Consider the following 21,778-nt stretch of genomic DNA (forward strand, 5'->3'; position numbering starts at 1 on the left):
AAACATCTTTGTATCTCTGGGAAAAAAAATGCACTTACTCATGGTGTATGACCCTTTAATGTATTGTTGAATTTGGTTTGCTAATATTTTGCTGAGAATTTTTATGTCTGTGTTCATCAGGGATATTGCCTATAATTTTCTTTTCGTGTGGTGTCCTCATCTGGTCTTAGTATCAGGGTAATGCTGGCCTCATAAAAGGAGTTTGGAAGAGTTTTAAAAGGATTGGTGTTAATTCTTTGAATATTTGGTAGAATTCAGCAGTGAAGCTGGAATTTGTTTGTGGGGACTTTTTTGATTACTGATTGAATCTCTGTAGTAGCAATCTGTCTGCTCATATTTTCTATTTGTTCATGATACAGTTTTGGTAGGTTGCATGTTTCTAGAAATTTATCCATTTCTTCTAGGTTGTCCAATTTATTGGTGTATAATTGTCCATAGTATTATGTTCCTTGTACTTTTTTTAAAAAACGATTTTATTTGAGAGAGAGAGGGAGAGAGTACAAGCATGGGGAGAGGAAGAGGGAGAGAGAGAAGCAGGTTCTCTAGTGAGCAGGGAACCCAATGCAGGGCTTGATCGCAGGACACTGGGACCATGACCCGAGCCGAAGGCAGATGCTTAACCGAGTCACCAGGCACCCTATGATCCTTGTATTTCTGTTGAATCAGTTGTAATATCTCCTCTTTGATTTCTAATTTTGAGTCCTCTTTTTTTTCTTGGTGAATAACTAAAGGCTTTATAATTTTGTTTATCTTTTCAAGGAATCAGCTTTTACTTTCACTGATCTTTTCTACATTCTTTTTAGTCTGTATTTCATTTCTTTCCTTTTTTTGCATTTCACTTGTTTCTGCTCTAATCTTTATTTCCTTTCTTCTAACTTTTGGATTCATTTGTTCTTTTTCTCTTTCCCCGAGTTGCAAAGTTAGGTTTCTTACATGACACTTTTCTTGTTTCTTGAGATAGATGTTTGTTGCCATGACCGCCTTCACTGAAACTGCTTTGGCAGTTTGAAGTTTTGGTATGTTTTGCTTCTATATTCTTTTCTCTCAAGATACTTTCTATTTCTCTTTTGATTTCTTCATTGGTCAGAGAGTGTTGTTTAATTTCCATGTATCTGTGCATTTTCCAGTTCTCTTCTGGTTATTGATTTCTGGTTTTATACCATTGTGGTTGGAGGAAATGCCTGCTATGATTTCAATCTTGATTTTCCTTTTTTTTTTTTTTTTGAAGATTTAATTTATTTATTTGACAGAGATAGAGACAGCCAGCGAGAGAGGGAACACAAGCAGAGGGAGTGGGAGAGGGAGAAGCAGGCTCCCAGCGGAGGAGCCTGATGTGGGGCTCGATCCCAGAACGCCGGGATCACGCCCTGAGCCGAAGGCAGACGCTTCACGACTGAGCCACCCAGGCGCCCCTTGATTTTCCTTTTTTAAAAAAAAATTTAAAAAAAGATTTTAGTTATTTGAGAGAGAGAGAGTGAGCACAAGTGGGGGGTAAGGGCAGAAGGAGAGGGAGAAAGACTCCCCAGCCGAGTGCCTGATGAGGGGTTTGATCGGAGACCCTGAAATCCTGACCTGAGCCAAAGTCAGAAGCTTAACCAACTGAGCCACCCAGGTGCCCTCAATCTTGAATTTTCTAAGACCTGTTTTGTGGCCTAATGTATGGTCTATCCAAAAAAAAAAAAAAAAAAAAGTTCCATGTGCACTTGAGAAGAATGTGTATTCTGCTCTTGTTGGATAGAAGGTTCTGTACATGTCTGTTAGGTCTGTTTGGTAAGCAGTGTTATTCAAATCTGTTTCCTTTTTGCTTCTCTGTCTGATTCTATTAGAGTCCCCAGCTATTATTGTATTGCTGTTTATTTCTTTTAGTTCTCTTATTTTTTCTTTTACATATTTAGGTGTTCCAGTGTTGGGTAAATATAATTGTTATCTTCTCGATGGATTGACTCATCTATTACTATATAATGATACCATTTTTAGTTTAAAGTCTATTTAGTCTGATAGAAGTATAGGTACTCCTGCATTGTTGTTGTTATTGCTTTATGCTTGCAATCTTTTTTCCAGCTCTTCAATCTCAATGTGTATGTGTCTTTAAGCCTAAAGTGAGTCTCCTGTAGGCAGGATATTGCTGAATTTTGTTTTTTATCCATTCTGCCATTCTATGATGTTTCATTGGAGAATTTGATATGTTTATGTTTAAAGTAATTGTTTATAGGTAAGGACTTACCATTTAAAATACTGTTTTCTAGCTATTTGTAGATCCATTGTTTCTTATATGCTTTTTTGTTTTTTTTTTATTCTTTTGGTATCAGTATGCTTAGACTTCTTTAATATGTTCTTTTGTATATTTACTACAGGTTTCCCTTTTGCAGTTACCTTGAGGTTTACATAACTTATCTTCAAACTATTATACTGTATTTTAAACTGATACCAACTTAATTTTAATAGAATTACTAAACTTTACACTTTTACTTCTTCTCTTTCTCACATTTTGGGTTATTGATATTATAGTTTACATATTTTTATATTATGTAACTAATAATAGATTATTGTAGTTACTGGTATTTTTATTGCCTTTGTTTTTTAACTTTTGAGTTGTGAATTTCATACCACCATTAACATATTATAGAATCTAACACTGACTACATATTTACTTAAAAGGAGTCTTATGCTTTCTTCTTATTTTTAAATTTTATTTTTAAGTAACCTCTAACCTAACATGGGTCTTGAACCTACAACTCCAAGAGCAAGAGTTGCATGCTCCACCCACTGTCAGCCAGGCTTCCATTTCTTTTTATTTTTTTTTATGATGTTAATTAGAATCCTTTTATTTCCATTTAAAGAACTCCCTTTAGCATTTCTCATAAGGCAGGTATAGTGATGATGAACTTCCTCAGCTTTTGCTTGTTCAGGAAAGTCTGTATTCCCTTGAGTGTAACTTCTTTTTTCTTCCTGTTCTCAAAATTCTTTGTCTTAGATTTTTTTTTTTTTTTTTTTTTTGAGTAATCTCTACACCCAACATGGGGCTGAAACTCATGACCCCAAGATCAAGAGTTGCATGCTCTACCGACTGAGCCAGACAGGCAACCCCGTGTCTTTGACTTTTGACAATTTTAATTATAATGTGTCTTGGTGTAGGCCTATTCAACGTCAAGCATTTGGGAGCCTTTGGGCCTCATGGATGTCTATTTCTCTCCCCATGATTGAGAAGTTTTTAGACATTATTGCTTTAAATATAGTTTTCCTTTCTCTTTGTCTTCCCCTTCTGGAATTCCCCTAATGCAGATATTGTTTCTTTTGAATATGTCTCCTAAGTTCGGTAGGCTTTCTCTACTCTTTTTCATTCTTTTTTCTTTTTACTTCTCCAACTGGGCAATTTCAAATGTCCTGTCTTCCAGGTTATTGATTCTTTCTTCTGCATGGTCAAGTATAGTTTTGAAGCACTCTACTGAATTCTTTAGTCACTGTATTTTTCAGGTGTAAGATTTTTTTTAATGGTTTCTATTTCTTTTTTGAACTTCTCATTTTGTTCATGCATTATTTTCCTAATTTTGTACAGTTGTCTGAGTGTTCTTGTAGTTCTCTAAATTTCAAGAGGACTATTCTTCATTCTTTGATAGTTAATACATATCCATTTCTTTAAGGTCAGTTATTGAAACTGTATTAGTTTCCTTTGGTGGTGTCATATTTACCTGATTTATTGTGATCCTTGACTCCTTACATTTGTATCTGCGCATTTGAGTAAGTAGTCTCTTCAAGACTTTAAAGATTTGCTTTGGTAGAGACAGTTCTTCCCTAGTCAGCCCAGTTTCGGTTTCTGGATGTGCCTGCTGGTAATGTCCTTGGGCAGGTGTGTCTTGCTTCAGGGTTAATTTCTAGGCAAGGCAACTGCCTGAGATTTGAGGCCGGGGGTGAAGGAGTGTGCTGCTAGTTGAGAACAATTGGAGCAGACTATTGGGTTGGTTCTTTGCTCAGTTGAGGCTATAGGATGGGCTCCGTGGTTTCTCAGTTCTCTGGTCAGGCTTACTATACTGTTGGGACTGGGTACTATATTCAGCCATGGATGGGGCTATGAATTCAGCTTCTCTGCCCTGGAAGGGCAGCAGGATGGTATCTAGGTCCTTCTAGGCTTGTTGTTTGGAGACTCAAATCAGGGAAGAGTTTGCACTGAATTCCCTGTCTAGACAGGGCCACTCTTTTTGTTTTGCAGATGCGGAAAACCAGGGGCTGTGCCTTCTTTTCAAGTGTCATTGTAAGACGGGCTATGCAGCTTCCTGTGTGTTCTGGTTAGGTGCCTTGGTAGGGCAGGCTAAAGGCTGTGTTCAGCAATAAGCAGGGCTATGAATTAGGCTGCTTGTCCAGGTGCAGCAGAACTAGTTCCAAAGCTCGTAAGGCTCTTTGTGGTTTTGACTCAAGCCAACCCTTGCTCCAGGTTCCCTGGCTGAATAGGGCCACTGGCTTTGCTCTGCAGGCTCTCAGCTTGTGTGCCCACCTCTCAGCTTGAGCTTGCTGAGGTATGTAACCTCCAGGCGTTCCCACCAGCCCTTCTGGTCAGTCAGGGTGGGGAGTCCCACTCAGTAGTGGATGTGGCTTTGATTCAGCTCCTTTGCCTGGGTACAGGGGAGGGCCCATTCCGAGAACCTCCAAAATGTTCTGACTGAGCTTTCTGGTTGGGAGTGGCCAGGAGCTATACTAAACTGTGAGTGGAGCTGTGAACTAACTCGTCCTGCATGGGCAGAGCAGGGGAACCCTCCCTTTCTGGGACTGATTTTGGTCTGGGGGTGATTAGCTCTCTCTGCCTTCCTCTCAGCTTGTCATTACTGGGCTATTCAGCTTCCAGGTGTTCCCACCAGCCCTTCCAGTCAGATTGGGCTGGGAGCCACACTCAACAATGGGGTTATGATTCAGTTCCCCTGCCTGGGCAGGGGGTCCAGGGCCAGTGAAACTCCTCATTTGAGGACCTGAATCAGGCAGATTTGCAGCCTGCTGAGTTCCATGGTCAGACTGCACCCACAACTTGGTTCTGCAGATGGGGTACTGGTTGGGAGTACTATTTGGGCTCTGTGGGTAGGAGCTTGGTCTGCCAAGATCCGTGTGCTGGCTGTTGCAAGCTTCTCCTTCTTTCTTTATCACAATCAGTTTCCTAAGGGTCAAGCCCTGCAGATTCTACTGTAGTCACCATGGGGCAAGACTGGAGTAGGGGCTTTCACAAAGTAACCCACAATCCTGTGTGTGTGTGGGGGGGGGTCTGGGGGCTGGATGCCCCATCTGGACTCTCTTCCCCGCCTCGAGGACTTGAAGGCTCAAGGGAGACCTCTTTGCTTGGTATGACACTGGCCTGGGACAACGTGGTCAGTGTGTAGCTGTTCCTTTTAGATTTCTATTCCAGTCTGTCCTGGTCTCTGTGGTTGGGGGAGAACTTCAGCCTCACGCCTATGTTCTAGGATTGTCTCAGTGGTGTCTTGTCCCTCAGTAGGTGTTATTCTTGTGAGGAAGAACAAAGTCAGGAACGACTAATGTCTCCATCTTGGTCATGTCACTCTGAGTTAACTTTTGAAATGTATAATTTCTAAAAAAATGCCCAATCCTTCTAATAATTAAATATGGTACATTTACTGGCAGCTGAAAGTTCAGGCCTGTTGTGTCATCTAATCGAGTATCTTTGATTATGAGGGTGCCATTTGTGAAGAGGAGGTGCCTCAGCTGTGGGGTGTGGATGTTGGAGGGTGGGACAAGCATGCTCAGTCCTTCACGGGCATCTGCCCCCAGCTGAGAGTGTGCAGAAGCTTTAATTTAGCCACACTGTTCTCTTATTCTGAATTAAATTACCCATCTAACAATATTTAAATTAACCTTGAGGCTTCCTGGAGAACATAAAAGTTATTTTGAATTATTTTCACTGCCAGGATCAGCACAATTCCCTTCCCAGCCGGCTTGGTAGGTATTCAGTGATAAAGAAACCAATTTTTAAATTAATACAATTTTGTGTTTGTAAGGAAGCCATTATTTTTAATTATCGGGCATTTTCCTCAGCCTGGCTTCCCCAGTTAATAAAACTCAGCTATTTAGCATGGTTTTTATTTTTGCAGAGGGCAGACTTTGGGAAGTAGTTTCCCCTGTGGAATCTCCCCCCAGAATGTTTTGATCTCACCAAGTACACGCCTGTCACAAGGAGGCTCGTAAAAAACCCCGAGAAAAGGAAACGCTGTCGTAAGAATGGCCCTGCTGGGCCCATAACCAGTGACTCTAACTTAGCTCGAGGGGCACTGACGGGAGCCGGTGATTTGAGAAACATGAAGGAGGAAATGAACACTGGGCTGGATCCCCTCCAGGAAAAGGCATTGTAGCACAGCAGGAGAGGTTTCAGTTAGACTTACAGAGAAATACTTTGTCTGTCATATTCTGAGCGTGGGAAAGCCCACAAAGGTGAGTGAGGGAGGGCATGAGATTTTCCGTGGCTGGAGACATTTAAAAGCTGAATTCCTGCTTTAGAGAGTTTAGGTATTCACCTACCCAGAGGGAAAGCCAGGCCTAGAGGACATCTTCATTTCCTTGCTGGGTCAGTCCTCTGGGATTGATAAAGCAGCTCTCCCAGTTGCCACACAAGACTCAATGCTACATTGGGATCGGTGCTTGTGCAGACAAAACAACTGGCTATAAATTTAATATTCGCTTAAATAATGCATAATTAGAAGGGCAAGCCTCTGCAAACACATTAAATAATGTATTCCCTAAGCAAACATTATTTTTTGGATGACTTGCTGTTTTGGACGATGGTGAGGTAGAAAGGTGGAAAGACCTGAATTTGAGTTGCAGTTTCGACTCTGCAGTTTTGACACTGATTGGCTTTGTCACTGCAAAGCAGTCTTTTACCTTTAATGCCTCAGTTTCCTTATCTGTAATGGCCTGTGAGCTTCCGGTGGGTAGGGACTTCATTGTTCTTAGTGTCCATATTATTTTCGAAAGTACTTGGTACTCAGCAAACATTTGTGGATAAGGCGGTTGAATCAGACCCACTTTAAGAACCATGGCAACTCTCATGATCCGGGGTTCTCATGTGGAAAACTGGGAAGAGAAAATGTGGCTAGGACATCTGTGATCTCCAAATAACTGAAAGGCTTCATTCCAAAGAACAATTAGAGTCATTTTGGGAAGCTCCCCAAACCTGGAATTAATAGCGGTTAGAGAGAGTGGAGTTTCATGATGTCAACTTAAAATCCCATTCATTAACTCACCAAATATTTATTGAGTACCTAGTATGTGCCTGTTACTGTGATCAGCATTTAAAATAGAGCAGGACATTTATGGTCCTTGCTTTCATGAAGCTTACAGGTCAGAGGAGGGTAAAGACACGTGAGCCAACCATGAAAACATTAGTGCTATAATGAGAGTAAAAACAGGAAGGAACTATGGGAAGGAGGAAGGACACTTAGAACTGGGCTCACAAGGACCATTTCCTAGAGGAAGTGCTGCCTCAGGGGGACCTTGAAGGATGGTGAAGACTTTACAGGTGAGGGCAAGAAAAGAGTTGGGGAGAATATTCCAGGTGGGGAAGTCAGCAAGTGAAAGCTCGAGTAGTAAGCAAAGGCCCCGCACAGGCAGAGAACTTCATTTCAGATGCTGAGGGAATATTCTAGTAGAGGTGGTTGGTCTGCTGGTACAGATATGGCAGAGAAGAGAGGCATCTGGTATGTAGGCTCAGCCCGGATGACCTGAATAGGCTTGTACTTGTCACCTCTCGATCTGAACTTCCCAGAATCCGAGTATGTTCGTGTCTCCAAGCCTCTAAGAAGGAAGGTAGACAGTCTAGTCTGCAGATGAAGGTGCCTTTCATTCACCAATGTGTCCATGTGGAGGACTTGTATATTTCTAAAGTCCTTACCAGGGTCACTAAGGGCCTGTGTCCTTGACCTTGCCCCCAGCTAGTTTGCTCCAGCCATGCTAGCTCTCCTTCTGCTCAGGATAGAAGCAACATTCTCGCCTGCTTCAGGGCATTTGCACCTGCTGATCCACTAGTGTGGGAGGCTTGCCTCCCATCCCATGCCTGAAAAATTCCTGCTCTTCAGTTCTCAGCTCAAATGTCACTTCCTTAGAGTGGCCTGACCTAAATCAGATATTCCCTCTTACCTGCACCCTGTATTTTTCTTCATGGCACCCATCACAATTTCTTTATATTATATGTTCATTTGTTTTTTTTTTTAAAGATTTTATTTATTTATGTGACAGAGAGACAGCCAGCGAGCGAGGGAACACAGCAGGTGAGTGAGAGAGGAAGAAGCAGGCTCCCAGCAGAGGAGCCCGATGTGGGACTCGATCCCGGAACGCCGGGATCACGCCCTGAGCCGAAGGCAGACGCTTTAACGGCTGCACTACCCAGGCGCCCCATGTTCATCTATTTGTTATTATCTGTTTCCCTTTGCTATGGCAGGAGGGTCTTTCCACTTTTCCACCACACCTTCCAAAATAGCAAGTCGGCCAAAAGTAATACTTGTTTGGGGAATACGTGGTTTAATGTGTTTGCAGAGGCTTGCCCTTCTAATTATATATTAAGCTGATATTAAATTTATCACAAGTCCTGTGTGCACAAGCACGGCTCACGATATAACACTGAGTCTTATCTGTTTCGTTCACCAGTATACGCTGAGTACCACGTGCACTAACACATAGAGGTCTGACGTAGCAAGTACTGGTGCAGCCTGCACGCACTGCGGCAGGAGGGGCTGGCACAATTCAGGCTTCCGTGGCGACTGAAGATGAGCAGAGCTGCTGAGTGGGCTCCACGCGGAACTGAGTTCACATGCGTGTGTTCGCGTGCGCGGCTGCCTCCCACCTCGCTCCTGTGTCACTGTCTTTCGCCACAAAGGTAAAACTAACCCCAGCCGATGTGTAATTGCAATGTCCTATTAATCATATGGAAACCCCAACAAGATTACTAACTCCCACCTCTTCTTGGGAAGGACACGAATACCAATATCATGATGGAAGATGATCTTGGAAGTGATTTTTCTTTTGTTCTGCTACCTACACACGTAGTTGTTTTTTTGCTTCCGCAATCTCTATGTAAATCGTAATCAGGAGGGAATATCCTAGAGGTGGTTGTCTGCCTCCTTTTCAGAGAGAATCACACACTGAATCCATTTCAGGAAAGAACAGGAGTTTTAAATCTCAGTAGAAGAGGTTGGTTTCTGCTCTCTTCCAAAAAAATCTAGAAAAAAGACTTGCTAGTGGGGACGGTGATACATGAACAGAGCCTCAGGACCAGCAGTGTGCCTTATGATTCGGCTCTGGAGGGATGGAGGACGTAGAATATATTTGGGGTGTGTGTGTGTGTGCGTGTGTGTGTGAGAGATTTAATCTACTTCTTTGGGTGCAGCACTCCCTTTCTGTAAGGCTTCCCCTGTTCAGGTGGTTTTACTGAAATGTCCAACACAAGGTACATGCATCCACATGTGACCTCATGCTGGCCAATCATAGATCTGCATCTGTATCAGGTCAGTCACCTGGGATTTACTTATTATTTTTTTTAATGTAAGTGAGGTGGGAGATTCTTTTTTCCGTGTTCACTAAGCTAAGCTGATGTCAGCCTGAAGTCACCTTTGGCCAATTCTGCCTGACTCCCTCGTGTGACGAGGTCACTGGTCTACTGTGGGAGAAAATTGGGCCAACTGCCAAGAGCAATAATGCTGGGGGATGGAAGGGGACCATGAGAAAGAGAAAAAGAAAGCGGTGTCAGCCCGATGACATCATTTGGGCTTGTGGGGGCCCATTAGGCAAGACAGTGAATGCCCGTTCTTATTACACTAGTCTGAGTGGGCTTCCCGTCTTTTGCAGTGGGAAGATTTCTGACAGATATCGGGGAAGTGTGTTTGTGAGCTCGTGCCTGCTTTGGGTGAGCTAGGGGGGCGGTGTTCGCACACAGAAGCACCTTCTAAGGCGGAGCCTTAAAGAGGCTTGGTCATCCCCTCTTCCCTCCTCACCTGGTGTCTGAGTGCCTATCATATGGCACTTGTCACCAGGGATAGTGGTGAGGTGGTGCCTGTGCTCATGGAACTTACAGATGCCCTGATGGGACTGTTTTGTGTGTGTTTGAAAGGCCAGAGAGAACAGAGAAAGGAGTGGAGTGGAACAGACTCTTTCAAATGAGATTCCTTGAGACATCTTTGGGAGACATAATGAAAATTATTCTCGCATTGAGTTTGGGCTGGAAAGAAGGGACTAACACATCAGATTTTGCCAAAGCTTTTGATGGAAGGATGTGGTTCTTTGATGGTCTATCCGTCCACCATCTTACATTTCACCAGCCTATTTGGAAATGCCACCAACACATTCCTCACCCAAGACATGTCCCTGGCTGGGTGGCTTAGAATTTCACTGGGCACTGGTCTATCATGGTAGCTTCACTGGGATTTTTGGTTCCTTATGAATTCTAGGGAAGCTCAGCCTTGGGCCCTCACATCACTCAACTGGCCAGATTCCTAGGAGCTTGACGGTCCCTGGGAGAGGTAAGTCTGCTTGCGTCAGTGCTTGATAGCCTCTGTTGCTGCACCACGGATTCTCTGCAAATTCCCTGTCTCTCATGAAGGAGCAACAATTTTTTCCTCATTCCAAGAGGCAGGGCTGTGGCTGTCAGAATGTCACACGTCTGTCTTGGGGTTCAGTCCCCTGCCTCTGTCCTTCACAGAGCCTGGCAGGCCAGTTCACAAAGTCTAGACAGCCACTCAGTTTCCCAGTCCAAATGATTGTGGGGAGGGAGCCTCAAAAGGAGAGCATGATACAGCAACCCTGCTGCTTGTCAAATCCTGTTAATTGTGTGAGCTAAGTAGCTCCCAGATCCCTCCCTCCCTCTTCTTTTTCTCTTTACTGTTAGTGATTTAGTTCTTTGTTTGGGTTACTGCAGTTGCTTCTGTGCTGTCCCTCTCCTCCTATCTTGTCCCCTTCTAATCTATCTTCCTCCACACCTGAGGAAAGCTGAGAGGTCTCTCTAAGACTACACATCCCAACACATCACTCTGCTAATTAAACCCTGCAACCGTTCCCCACGGTCCTCTGGATAAATGTCATCCTAGCAAAATATTCCTTTCCACGTGCTGCCTCTGGCCAAAGCATTCTTTTTCTGTACCACGGTGTAACACATTCCCCTTCCCTCTGGCCCAGCTGAGTTAAGGTTTCCTGAAATGCTCTTCCCCTTTTTGACCTGTCGTTTCACAGGCAACACTTCTGATCAGATCACCCCTTCCCCATATCTTGGCCAGGCTAATTCCTACTGCTCTTCAGAACTGATTCCAACTCTTCCGTGAAGCTCTTCCTGATCCAGATGGCAGAGACCCTGCTATGTGTTCACGAACTCGTTCATTTTTTTTTGGTCCTTAGGGACTCAGAAAGACAGCATTTCCTAGGCTGTCCTGCGGTTCAGTTGAAGTGATGCAGGCCATGCCCAGCTCTGCTCATTCAGCCCCCTTTTCCTTCCAGAGCAACCTGCGAGGTCATTTGCCTACTGCGGTGGGATCACAAGATGGCAAGCGCAGTGAGTCACCACCAGGGTGAGCGGCCTGTCTTATTTGCAGCTCCTGGATTGTAGGGCTTGTTGCTTATCTGGCCTCAGTCCATCCTCTCCTGACACAACTGACTCTTGCTTTCCTTGCGACGTTGCCTCTGTTACAGCTTATGCCACACGATTCACATTGTTGCCTCCACTGGAACGCAAACTTCTTGCTGGCAAAGATTTAGTTTTCTTTCTCTCTCTCTAGTCTACTCACTCCACAGTGCTTGGCACTTAGCTAACATGTTTTTAAAAATATGTATAATGTTGGTTTAATTTGCAGCCCAAATACAGAGGAGACTTACTTAAATCCAAGAGAAAATTAAAAAAAACAAGATAGTTACACGCAGGAAAGAGTCCCCATTCTAGTAATCTGAACGAATGAATGAAAAATTTCAGGGCCCCATTTGACAATGGAGGTCAAGATAGATAGAGGGAAAAGAAATGTCAGCACTGGAGGTAGAGCGAGGAGAGCCTGCTTTGCCTTGTGCGGGCCAATAGGTCGCTTTGGTTGAGGGGCTGCAAACCTCCCTGCCCTGGGCTCATGAAGAACGTGACTACAGGGACACCCCCAGTTCTCTTCATCCACAGCCCGCTCCACCTTTCTTTTACACCTTCTTCCAATTGCTCCCCTGCAATTTCCAGGAGTTGCTTTTATTTCATTCACTAAACAATTTATGAATTGAATTAAAATAAATGAGATGCAAATAAATTCCAGGCTTTCTCCCTCATTTTCAAATTACATTTTCAGTCCACTCAACCTGTTATAATCTCATAGTGATTTTCATTTAAGAGAGCTAAATGGATATGTGATTATTGTTACAGGAACTAACACCAGACAATTAAATGTTGAGGTGTTGATAGATAAAGCTGTGTTTTGATTTGCATAAACATGATGCCAGCAAATCGAACCCTGGCAGAAATTCAGTTATAAGACTTGCGTGCCTAACTTCTGCTAATTACCACAAGTATCATTATTAAGATTTTTAATATTCAGAGTTGGGATTATAGCCATTTTATTTTATGGCCACATTTATCTTTATTTTGAAAACTTAGTCAAAATGCATAACTGATTTATCAGAGAAAAGGCACGATTACTGCTTACAATCAACTTCAACAGTGCAGCATATCAAAAATCAATTATACAGCCCTGAAATCCAGTCATTAAGGATTTAGCTACTAATCTCATTTCATTTTTGTCTTTAGGAAGATACTGCCGTTTGCAACCTTGCAGATACCAGCACAGGAAGAAAAACATGGGAGACTGCTGATAACCTAATGTGAAGAATGAGGCTCCAACTAGACCAAGGCAGAATCTTAATATGGAGTGGCCTGGCCCTGCTGGGAGGTAGCCTGGGCGGGGTGGATTTCAGTCCAATAACAGGCCGAAGTTACTACCCAAGTGTGATTCCAAAGTCGTGGTTAAACCCTGCGGTGTGCCATTGTTTACTCTCTTCCCAGGGCTTATCTTAATCTGCAGTTTCTTTAGTGTACTGACTGTCTGCCCCTCTTGTCCCCTTCCCCACCCCTGACCCCCACCTGCAGGAGGGTAGGGATTTTACTTGGGGTGCCATATAGATCTCCAGGGCTGGCTTGTAGTAGGTGTTCGGTAAATATGTGCTGAATCTGATGAGGACTGGGATCCCTAGGACTCCCCGCCATGGGGCCAGGGGTTAGCATGAGGTTAAAAATCAATCAGTCCTTCCTAGTGCCAGGTAAGTGACTAGGGCAGGACCCAGATTATCTGGATGACAGTGAATTTAATCCAGAATCTGTGGGGCTTGGTGGTTAAGGATATTGGCAAGTGAGCCAGACACGAAGACAGAACTGGGACTGTGCCATCCTCTGGCCCCGGTGCCTTCGGACAGGTTACGTAGCTTCCCAGAACCTGTGTTTCCTCATCGGAAGGACAGAGGTAAGTACCCCTGTGGGGCTGTGAAAATAAGCATTTAATATACAGCTTGCATCATGAAAAGTCCTCAATGAGTGTTAGTTCTTAAAAGATGTAACTTGTGGGGAAGCTACGGTTGGTTAAAACTTTCTACCGTGGTTTGCTTGTGATTTCCCTGTGGGGGGGCCTTCCCTGATCGCCTTCGGCTGGGTGGTATCTCCTCCTCTGTGATTCCGTCAGGCCCTGGATGTCCCTCTCACTTAACCCACTGGATTACCCTTCGTCAAGGGCTGTTAAACTCCTTGAGTGTAAAGAGTACACTATACGATTTTCATTCTTCCAGTATTCATCAAATTACTCAGCACACAGTAGGCTCGAGGTACCAACTCATTTGTCGAATTGGCCAAAGATTGAAAGTCAAGGGAGAAGATGGCACGTGTGACAAGAAGACTGAAGCTATCCCCAGCTAGATAGAGCATAAGGTAAATCCCCACCTTTTTCTCTCCTAGGAAACAGTGTTTTTCCCAAAGGGATATGGCTTCTATCTTCTGAGGGAAAGACCTGACTTTCCCATGGAAGAAAGGAGTAATGGAGGCTTGGCACCTGGGAGATTTCCTCAGCTCCTGAGGAAAGGGTGTATCCCCTACCACTCTGAGGGGACAAATTGGATGGAACCACTTACCCGAAGCTTCCTGCCAAAGATGGTGACTTTGCCTTTAATCTGTTCCTTTCTTAGGCGCCACTCAATGGAGTTGAGGCCATTCTCCATGGGCAGGGAGATGTTGCAACGCCCAATGGTGGGGGTGATGGTGCCCGCTAGGACGTGGGGCTCGCTGTGGAAGCTGACACCCATCCCATTGGCATACGTCACCCTCAGGGTACCATTGTTACAGAGCTGGTAGCTGTTCCGCACTTGATTATCCACTCTGTTAGTCATAAGAGAACAGAACCCCTATTTTTATAGGTTTCCATGGTACTTTGCAGCTGTCAGTCTAAGGCTGCCTTCAATTAGCACACATACAATGCTAAGGTGAGTAGCAGAGATGCTACTGATCCGTGGAAAGAAAAACATTATTAATATGTGGCACTCCAGAAATAATTATGCTGTGATATTTTTCTTTTACTCACTGAAGACTATTAATAGTACCTTTAAAGATGTCTATTGCCTACACAATTTGTGTCAATCAAATCCCTAATCTTTAACATATATATATTTTAGCTTAAATGGGAAAAAAAAGACTAATTTTTTTTTCCATTTGCCTACCACCTAACCTGAAGTTGATGGTCTACCTACAGATCAGATCGAGAGAAAAAGCAACCCTCCTGACCCTCATGCTTCTGCTGCTGACTCCACCACGATGCTACCTCGACGCAAGAGAACTCTGAAAAGATTCAAACAGCAGTCGGTAGACTGAGCCAGTGGGTGCTGATAACATGCGTTTATCTTCCCAAAGGGAATCTACACTAGTCAATCAGACTTCTGACCTTTTTCCTTATCGAAAAGTTCCAGGAAGGAAATGTGAGTCCGAAACTCCTTTTACAGATATATTGCTTCCTGATTATTTGGGCAAAGGAGTCCAGCTTGGCTGGCTTCTGCGATGCTGGCTTGCGGGATAGTGAGCAAACGTGTATCTGTCACTCCTGCAACTGCAGCCATCATGCAGAAAGACAGAATCTACATCATTAATCATTTGGCAGAGCAGAAATAGAGTCATTGAAACAGGCTCTGTCGTGGGATAATAGTCCAGAAATGTCACCATTTATCTACTGAGAGGACACTTTTATCCTCTGACAACGGGCTAGCCCACTGACATTATATCTTAATTAAAAGAAAAATTAATCTGCACAATTCCTTTTCTTGCCAGCTCCTGTGCTTGTCCTGGACTGTGTGTCATGTCAAACAGCACTAGTAACCATGGGGTGGTCAGAAACCTTTGAGATCCCAGTCTTGGCAGGAGATTGCTAAAGGGCTCTGATTCCAGCACAATCAACAAACAAGTGGTTGGAAGAAGAATCAGAATGGGGCCACAAAAGGAAGAGCCTTGGAGAAGGTAACTATGTGAGTTGGGTTGGTGGGGAGTGCTGATGATGGAGAGGTAAGAGCAAGTGGGGATGACAACTGACATTTTCAGATAAGGATGTAGACATTCCCAAAGCTCTAGACATTTCATTTAGTATAGATGACATTCTCTTGAATCTGATTAAGTCATTTTCTACAAGACCGACCTCTTGTAGAATTTGTTTGCTGTGGACACTTGACTAAAATAACAAGCTAATGTGTGTTCCCGGTCTCTGGAAGTCCTCCCAGGCTTGGCTGGGGTCCGTGGGTGAGTTTAGTGGGCAGGGGGCTTACCTTGTACCACTGTGTAGGAGGCCTCCACTGAAGACAGATTGGTAATGACAGTAACGTCATCATCGCGGTTGGAGTTCTCAATGTCGATGGTGATGGATTTCTCCATTTCCCGGTGCAGACTGGTCACCACCCCCGTGGGGCGTGTCACATTGGTCAGGCGGCCCTCGTGGTCATAGCTGGAGGAAAGACACACTGGTTTGGAAGCACAGTTACTGGAGCTGAAGCCCTTCCCACCACTCAGAACCACACAAGGGCCAGAGAGACTGGAAGTTGGAGTGGCTAGGTAGTGTATCACACTGAGGCTCCTTGTCACAGCCAGCAAGACCTGGCATTGGAGACTATGTATGTCCTTGCTCTTCCATACTCCTATAACCTCCATCTATTCCCCACCTCATAATCTTCTGGACAGTCAGCCTGGGCCAAATGCCACCTCCATGCCTTGGCTCAAGCATAGCAGGTCTGGTTGCCTATACCCCTTTCTCTGGTTTTATAGCCCCAAACCAACCACAGCAATGACTTACCTGACTTCAGCACCCAGGGTATACCAGTGATCAAGTTCTGCTGCTAGAAAGTTGCCTGAGATTGGGCCCTTCCCCTTTACGTACATCATCTTTTCTCTTAAACTGTGGAGTTGTTATTTTTTTCTACCTCCTTTAGCAAAAAGCCTTGCTGTTCCACTTAGTAGAACATTTTCCCACTCTGGAAGATCCATTGTAATCAGAAAGCGTGGGCCCTCCATAGGCCCTAGGAAAGAGACTCTTTCTTTTTAAGGTCTGGACGTAGAGGCCTTTAAGCTTTTCTGGATGAGATGTTGTTACTAGAGAGGGGAGGAAGGGGGAGCAAAGAAAGTAGTTTGCTTGACCTCTAGGTGTGATTCCCTCTGGACTAGGGACAAGGACAAAGTTGGTGGTTCTGAGTGATGGAGACTGGAGCTTATACAGCATGTGGGGGTGGGACGGCTGGTGAACAGAACCATCGTGGCTTATTTGACTTTGTCGCATAGAACTACAGAAGCAAATATGGATGGTGCTTGGTAAATGGTTTCAGCATAAAGGAATGCAGACCTGGTAAGTGATAAGAAATTTTGCTTCTGGGGATATTTGAAGGCTGAGAACAGAACCACATTAAGCTGGGTGGCCAGTTGGACACAGGGGGTGGGGAGGGGAGAACTTCGAGCAGGGAGCCCAGCTTTTGGCTCTACCCTCATTTGCCCAGGGCACTAGGTGATGGCTGGTACAGATGTTACATTATAGTGGTTACACCACTAGGGCTTTCTAGGTAAACATGGGTGGGAGTCAGGCCCTCCAAGTCAAAGGGACTCCTTTTTGTTGTCTTATCTGTTAAAGAAACTGCCTCTCAGACAGGTGTACAAAGATGCTATTTACTAATAGTGACAAATTGGAATAACCTAAATGGATATTCTTCAGAGATTCATTAAATAAGGATAGTAGGAACCTCTAAAACCATCAAAATTGATGACAGTGATTTCTATTGATTAGAGTGAAAAAAATGTATGTATTATTAAGCAGAAAGAGTGGAGCACAGCAATATACTCCCCTGACAGTATACAGGGGTGAAAAATGAGTAAATATAGAAGAAATTCTCTCAAAATACAGACATCTCAACATTAAGGATAGTTTTTCTGCATCTGTTTGTGTGTTCCCATATTTTAGGAAGTATTTCTAACCAATATGCCTGGCTTTCATGTTTTATGACTAGAAACAAAAGGTATTTAAATGAAACAGAGAGTAAAAAGACAAAAGATCAATGAGACTACGAACCGGTTTTTTAAAAGATAAAATTGACAACCCTTAGCTAGACTCACCAAGAAGAAAAGATGAGAGGACTCAAATAAAATCAGAAATGGAAGAAGAGATGTTACCACTGATGCCAGAGAAATACAAAAGATCGTAAGAGATTACTACTAAGGAGTTTCAAACAGTAATCAAAAGCATCCCAACAAACAGAACTACAGGGCCAGATGGCTTCACTGGTGAATGCTACCAAACATTCAAAGACTTATTAATAGCAATCCTGCTCAAACTCTTCCAAAAAAGATAAGAGGAGGGAACTATTCCAAACTCATTTTGTGAGGCCAGCTTTACTCCACTACCAAAACAAGACAAGGACGCCGCACGAAAATTATAGACCAATAGCTCTGATGAATATAGATGCAAAAATATTCAAATCATATTCATATTTAAATCAAATCAAATGTGGAAAATCATATTCAACAGTACCTTGCAAGTGGGATTTATTCCAGGGATGCAAGGATGGTTCAACAGATGCAGAAAAAGCATCTGACAAAATTCAACATCCATTACTGATAAAAACTCTCAACAAAGTGGGTATGGAGGGACTGCGCCTCAACATAACAGAGGCCGTATATGACTGATTCATAGTGAGCGTCATAGCCACTAGAGAAAAACAAAGTTTTTTCTCTAAGACCAAGATGGAACAATTAAGTAAGAAAAAGAAATTCATCCAAATCAGAGAGAAGAAAAACTGTAATTATTTGCTGATGATGTGATATTACGTATAGAAACTGTTAGAACCAATTCAGTAAAGTTGCAGGACACAAAAATCAATATATAAAAAATGTTATGCTTCTATACACTAATAACAAACTAGCAGAAAGACAAACAATCCCGTTCATGATTGCATCAGAAAGAAAAGAAAAACCTAGTAAAAAATTTAACCAAGGAGGTAAAAGACCTCTTATACTGAAAGCTATAAGACATTGATGAAAGATATGCCACGTTCACGGGCTGGAGGAATTACAAGGTCCACACAATTCAATGCAATCCCTCACAAAATTCCAATGGCATTATTCACAGAAATAGAACAAACCATCCTAAAATTTGTAGGGAACCAGAGAAAACTCCTAATGACCAAAGCAATATTGAGAAAGATGAACAAACCTGGAGGCATCATGCTCCGATTTCAAACTATACTACGAAACTATAGTAATTAAAACAGTATGGGGTAGGCATAAAAACAGATGTACAGATCAATAGAGCAGAATAGGGAGCCCAGATATAAACCCACACAAATATGCTCATTTAATCTACCACAAAGGGGCCAAGAACATACAACTGAGAAAGGACAGTCTCTTCAATAAATAGTGTTGGGAAAACTGGACAGCGACATGCAAAATAATGAAACTGGACCGTTACCTTACACCATACACAAAAATTAACTCAAAATGATAAAAAACTTGAAGACATGAAACCATTAAACTAGACAGGTGGTAAGCTCCTTGACATCAGTCTTGGCAATTTTTTGATTTGGCGACAAAAGCAAAAATAAGTGGGACTGCATCAAACTGAAAAGCTCCTGCACAGCAAAGGAAACCAACAATAGAATGAAAAGGCAGCCTACTGAATGGGAGAGTATTTGTGCGAAGCATATATCTGATAAAGGGGTAATACAAAAACAATAAATCTCATACAATTCAATAGCAAAAAAGCAAACAACCCAAGTACAAAATATACAGAGGATCAGAATAGACCTTTTTCCAAAGACGACACACGAACGGCTAACAGGTACATGGAGAGGTGCTCAACACCACTGATTAATGGGAAATGCAAATCAAAACCATAATGAGGTATTACCTCACACCTTTCAGAAAAACATAAGAAATAAGAAGTGTTGGCGGGGACGTGGATTGAAGCAGACACTACGGAACACAGTGTGTAGGTTCCTCCAAAAATTAAAAATAAAACTACCATATGATCTGGGAATTCCACTTTAGGTATCCATCCAAAGAAAATGAAAACACGAACTTGAAAAGATAGCTGCAGCCCATGTCCGTTGCAGCATTATTTACAATGGTCCAGATACGGAAACAACCTAAGTGTCCAATGGAATATTACTCGGCCATAGAAAGAATGCCATCTTGCAACTGTGACAACACGGATGGACCCTGAGGGCGTTATGCTAAGTGAAATAAGTTAGAAACAAGTACCATATGATCTTATATGTGGAATCTTTTGAAAATAACCTGAGCTCATAGACACAGAGAACATCTTGGTGGTTACCTGAAATGGGAGATAGGTAAAATGGGTGAAGGGGGTCAAACTTCCAGGCATAAATAAGCCACGGGGATGTAATGTACAGTGTGGTAATAGGTAAAAATACTGTGCTGCGTATTTAAAAGTTGCTAAGAGAATAAATCTTAACAGTTCTCATCCCAAGAAGAGCATTTTTGGTATCTCTGTATAATGATGGATGTTGACCAGACTTGAAGTGGTGATCATTTCACATCACTCACCGTATATACACATAGCAAATCATTGTGCTGTATGTGTGAAAGGAATATGTCAATTTCACCTCAATAAAAATAAGAAAATAAAACACTTCCAAGTGTTTGCGTATGGGGCGTCTGGAATACTCAGTACCAGATAATATCTTCAACTCCTGCAGCCCAGCGGGACTGCGTGAGGAGTTCCGTGACCTGGGATCCTGGACACATACGATGGTGCGGGTTGCCGTGCTTCCTTATGAGAGCCGGAGTAGGAACTGGAGATCCTACTTTTGGGGAACAGAGGATTGGGGTTGAGGCCGGGATCTCAGGGGCAACAGGAAGAAAAATATGTTCTCTTTAACTTTCGAAGAAGAGTGAGTTTCCTACAGCTGTGCTTACTTGCCCATGGAGTATTTTCAGATTCAGGTCTCTTTGCAAATAAGTCTACACACAGTTGCAAGGAGCTGTGAGTTCCAGTAATGGAACCACTGCAGCCTTGGCCTGTGTGGGGCTACAGGGGCGCTTCTGACTCATTGACTCAGCAAGTATTTACTCAGTGCCCACTATATGCCAGTCATTGTTCAGGGCACTGGGGACATGACTAAGAACAAAATGGATGAAAATCCCTGCCTCTATGATGAACGCGTGGTGGACAGGGCAAAAATAAACCATGATTGAAAATACAGAGTATGTCAGATGGTAACAAGTGGTAAGAGATTAAAATAAAGGAGGGACAGAGAGAGCGCGTGTGTGTAGGGGTGGTTGTAATTTTAAGTAAAGTCCTGGGCCTTTCTGGGATACAGGCTGCTCTTCCCCAGCTGACCATGTGTAAAAGTACTACAAAACAAAAGGAATTCACCATCTTTTTAGGAGGAACAAGAAAACCTAGTGCGTTTGAACTCCTACAATTGAGAATTTGTGACAATTGGATTTAACCACATGATCAAAAAGCAGCCCTTCAAGAGCGAAAACAATCATGCAGTTTCCATGCAACTTGTGAGTTTTTTTTTTTTTTTAAGCATCCTGCCCATATTTTTACTCAACTAGGGACCCCCTCCTGGAAAATACTCTTCCAGTTAGAGATAGCGTCTAAAGGTGCACCCTAAGCCCGAACTTCTTTATTATGGTCTCTGAGAGTGACATTGTTTTGTCATCAGTCATGTCAGCCAACAAATTATCTCTGAAATGCACTGGGTCCTTAGGTGGAACTGCTAGAAGGGAAGGTGAAAATCCAACAGGTGTTTGGGTTATAGTATAGTTTTAACCTAAGTTGGTGTGAGAGCTAAAGATGGCACTCAGATGGTGCCCGCAGGGGCAGCGTCACTGGCTGGTAAAGTCTGATCAAGTCCCAGTGCCCTGAAGGATGCTAGGATGCTTCCAAAATCTGAGAATGACAGCTTTGCCCAAAGGAAAAAGAGAGCAAGGGAAAGCAATTCTGCAATGCAGGAAATTTCCAGCAGGTGGCAACCGCTTCCTTTCCATTCTCCCAAACCCATTTGCCTACCAACTGGAAGTGAAAATTCCTGGACTTAGGAGTGATCAACAATGGGGTCTTCTGTTCTCTCTCTTATCCCCCATTGCCTCTGCAACAACCCCTCCCCAACTTACTAAGTTCTCAGCCAGCAGCAACACCTAGACAGAAAGCAAGCAAGGACTCCAAACGCGAGCTTAACCAGATCCTTCACCATCACAGAGAGGCAGATACTGCAAATTGGTCAAGAGGGACTGGGCGGGGGGGGGGGGGGGGGGGGG

The 21,778-nt window shown here is 43.3% G+C and overlaps 1 protein-coding gene across 2 annotated transcripts in view; it reads right to left on the reverse strand.

Annotated features, from left to right (window-relative positions):
- TENM2 (teneurin transmembrane protein 2) overlaps nucleotides 1-21,778 on the reverse strand; it is a 905,304-nt gene that overhangs the window by 33,515 nt on the left and 850,011 nt on the right. For both annotated transcript variants that reach the window (XM_040630317.1, XM_040630318.1), the window contains 2 exons: nucleotides 15,781-15,956; nucleotides 14,110-14,351 (listed from right to left, as the gene is read on the reverse strand). In XM_040630317.1, coding sequence (XP_040486251.1) covers nucleotides 14,110-14,351; nucleotides 15,781-15,956 — 418 coding nt within the window. The remainder of the gene's footprint in view (nucleotides 1-14,109; nucleotides 14,352-15,780; nucleotides 15,957-21,778) is intronic.

The sequence above is a fragment of the Ursus maritimus genome, unplaced genomic scaffold, assembly GCF_017311325.1.
Source record: "Ursus maritimus isolate PB19 unplaced genomic scaffold, ASM1731132v1 scaffold_15, whole genome shotgun sequence".
Classification (NCBI taxonomy): Eukaryota; Metazoa; Chordata; class Mammalia; order Carnivora; family Ursidae; genus Ursus; species Ursus maritimus.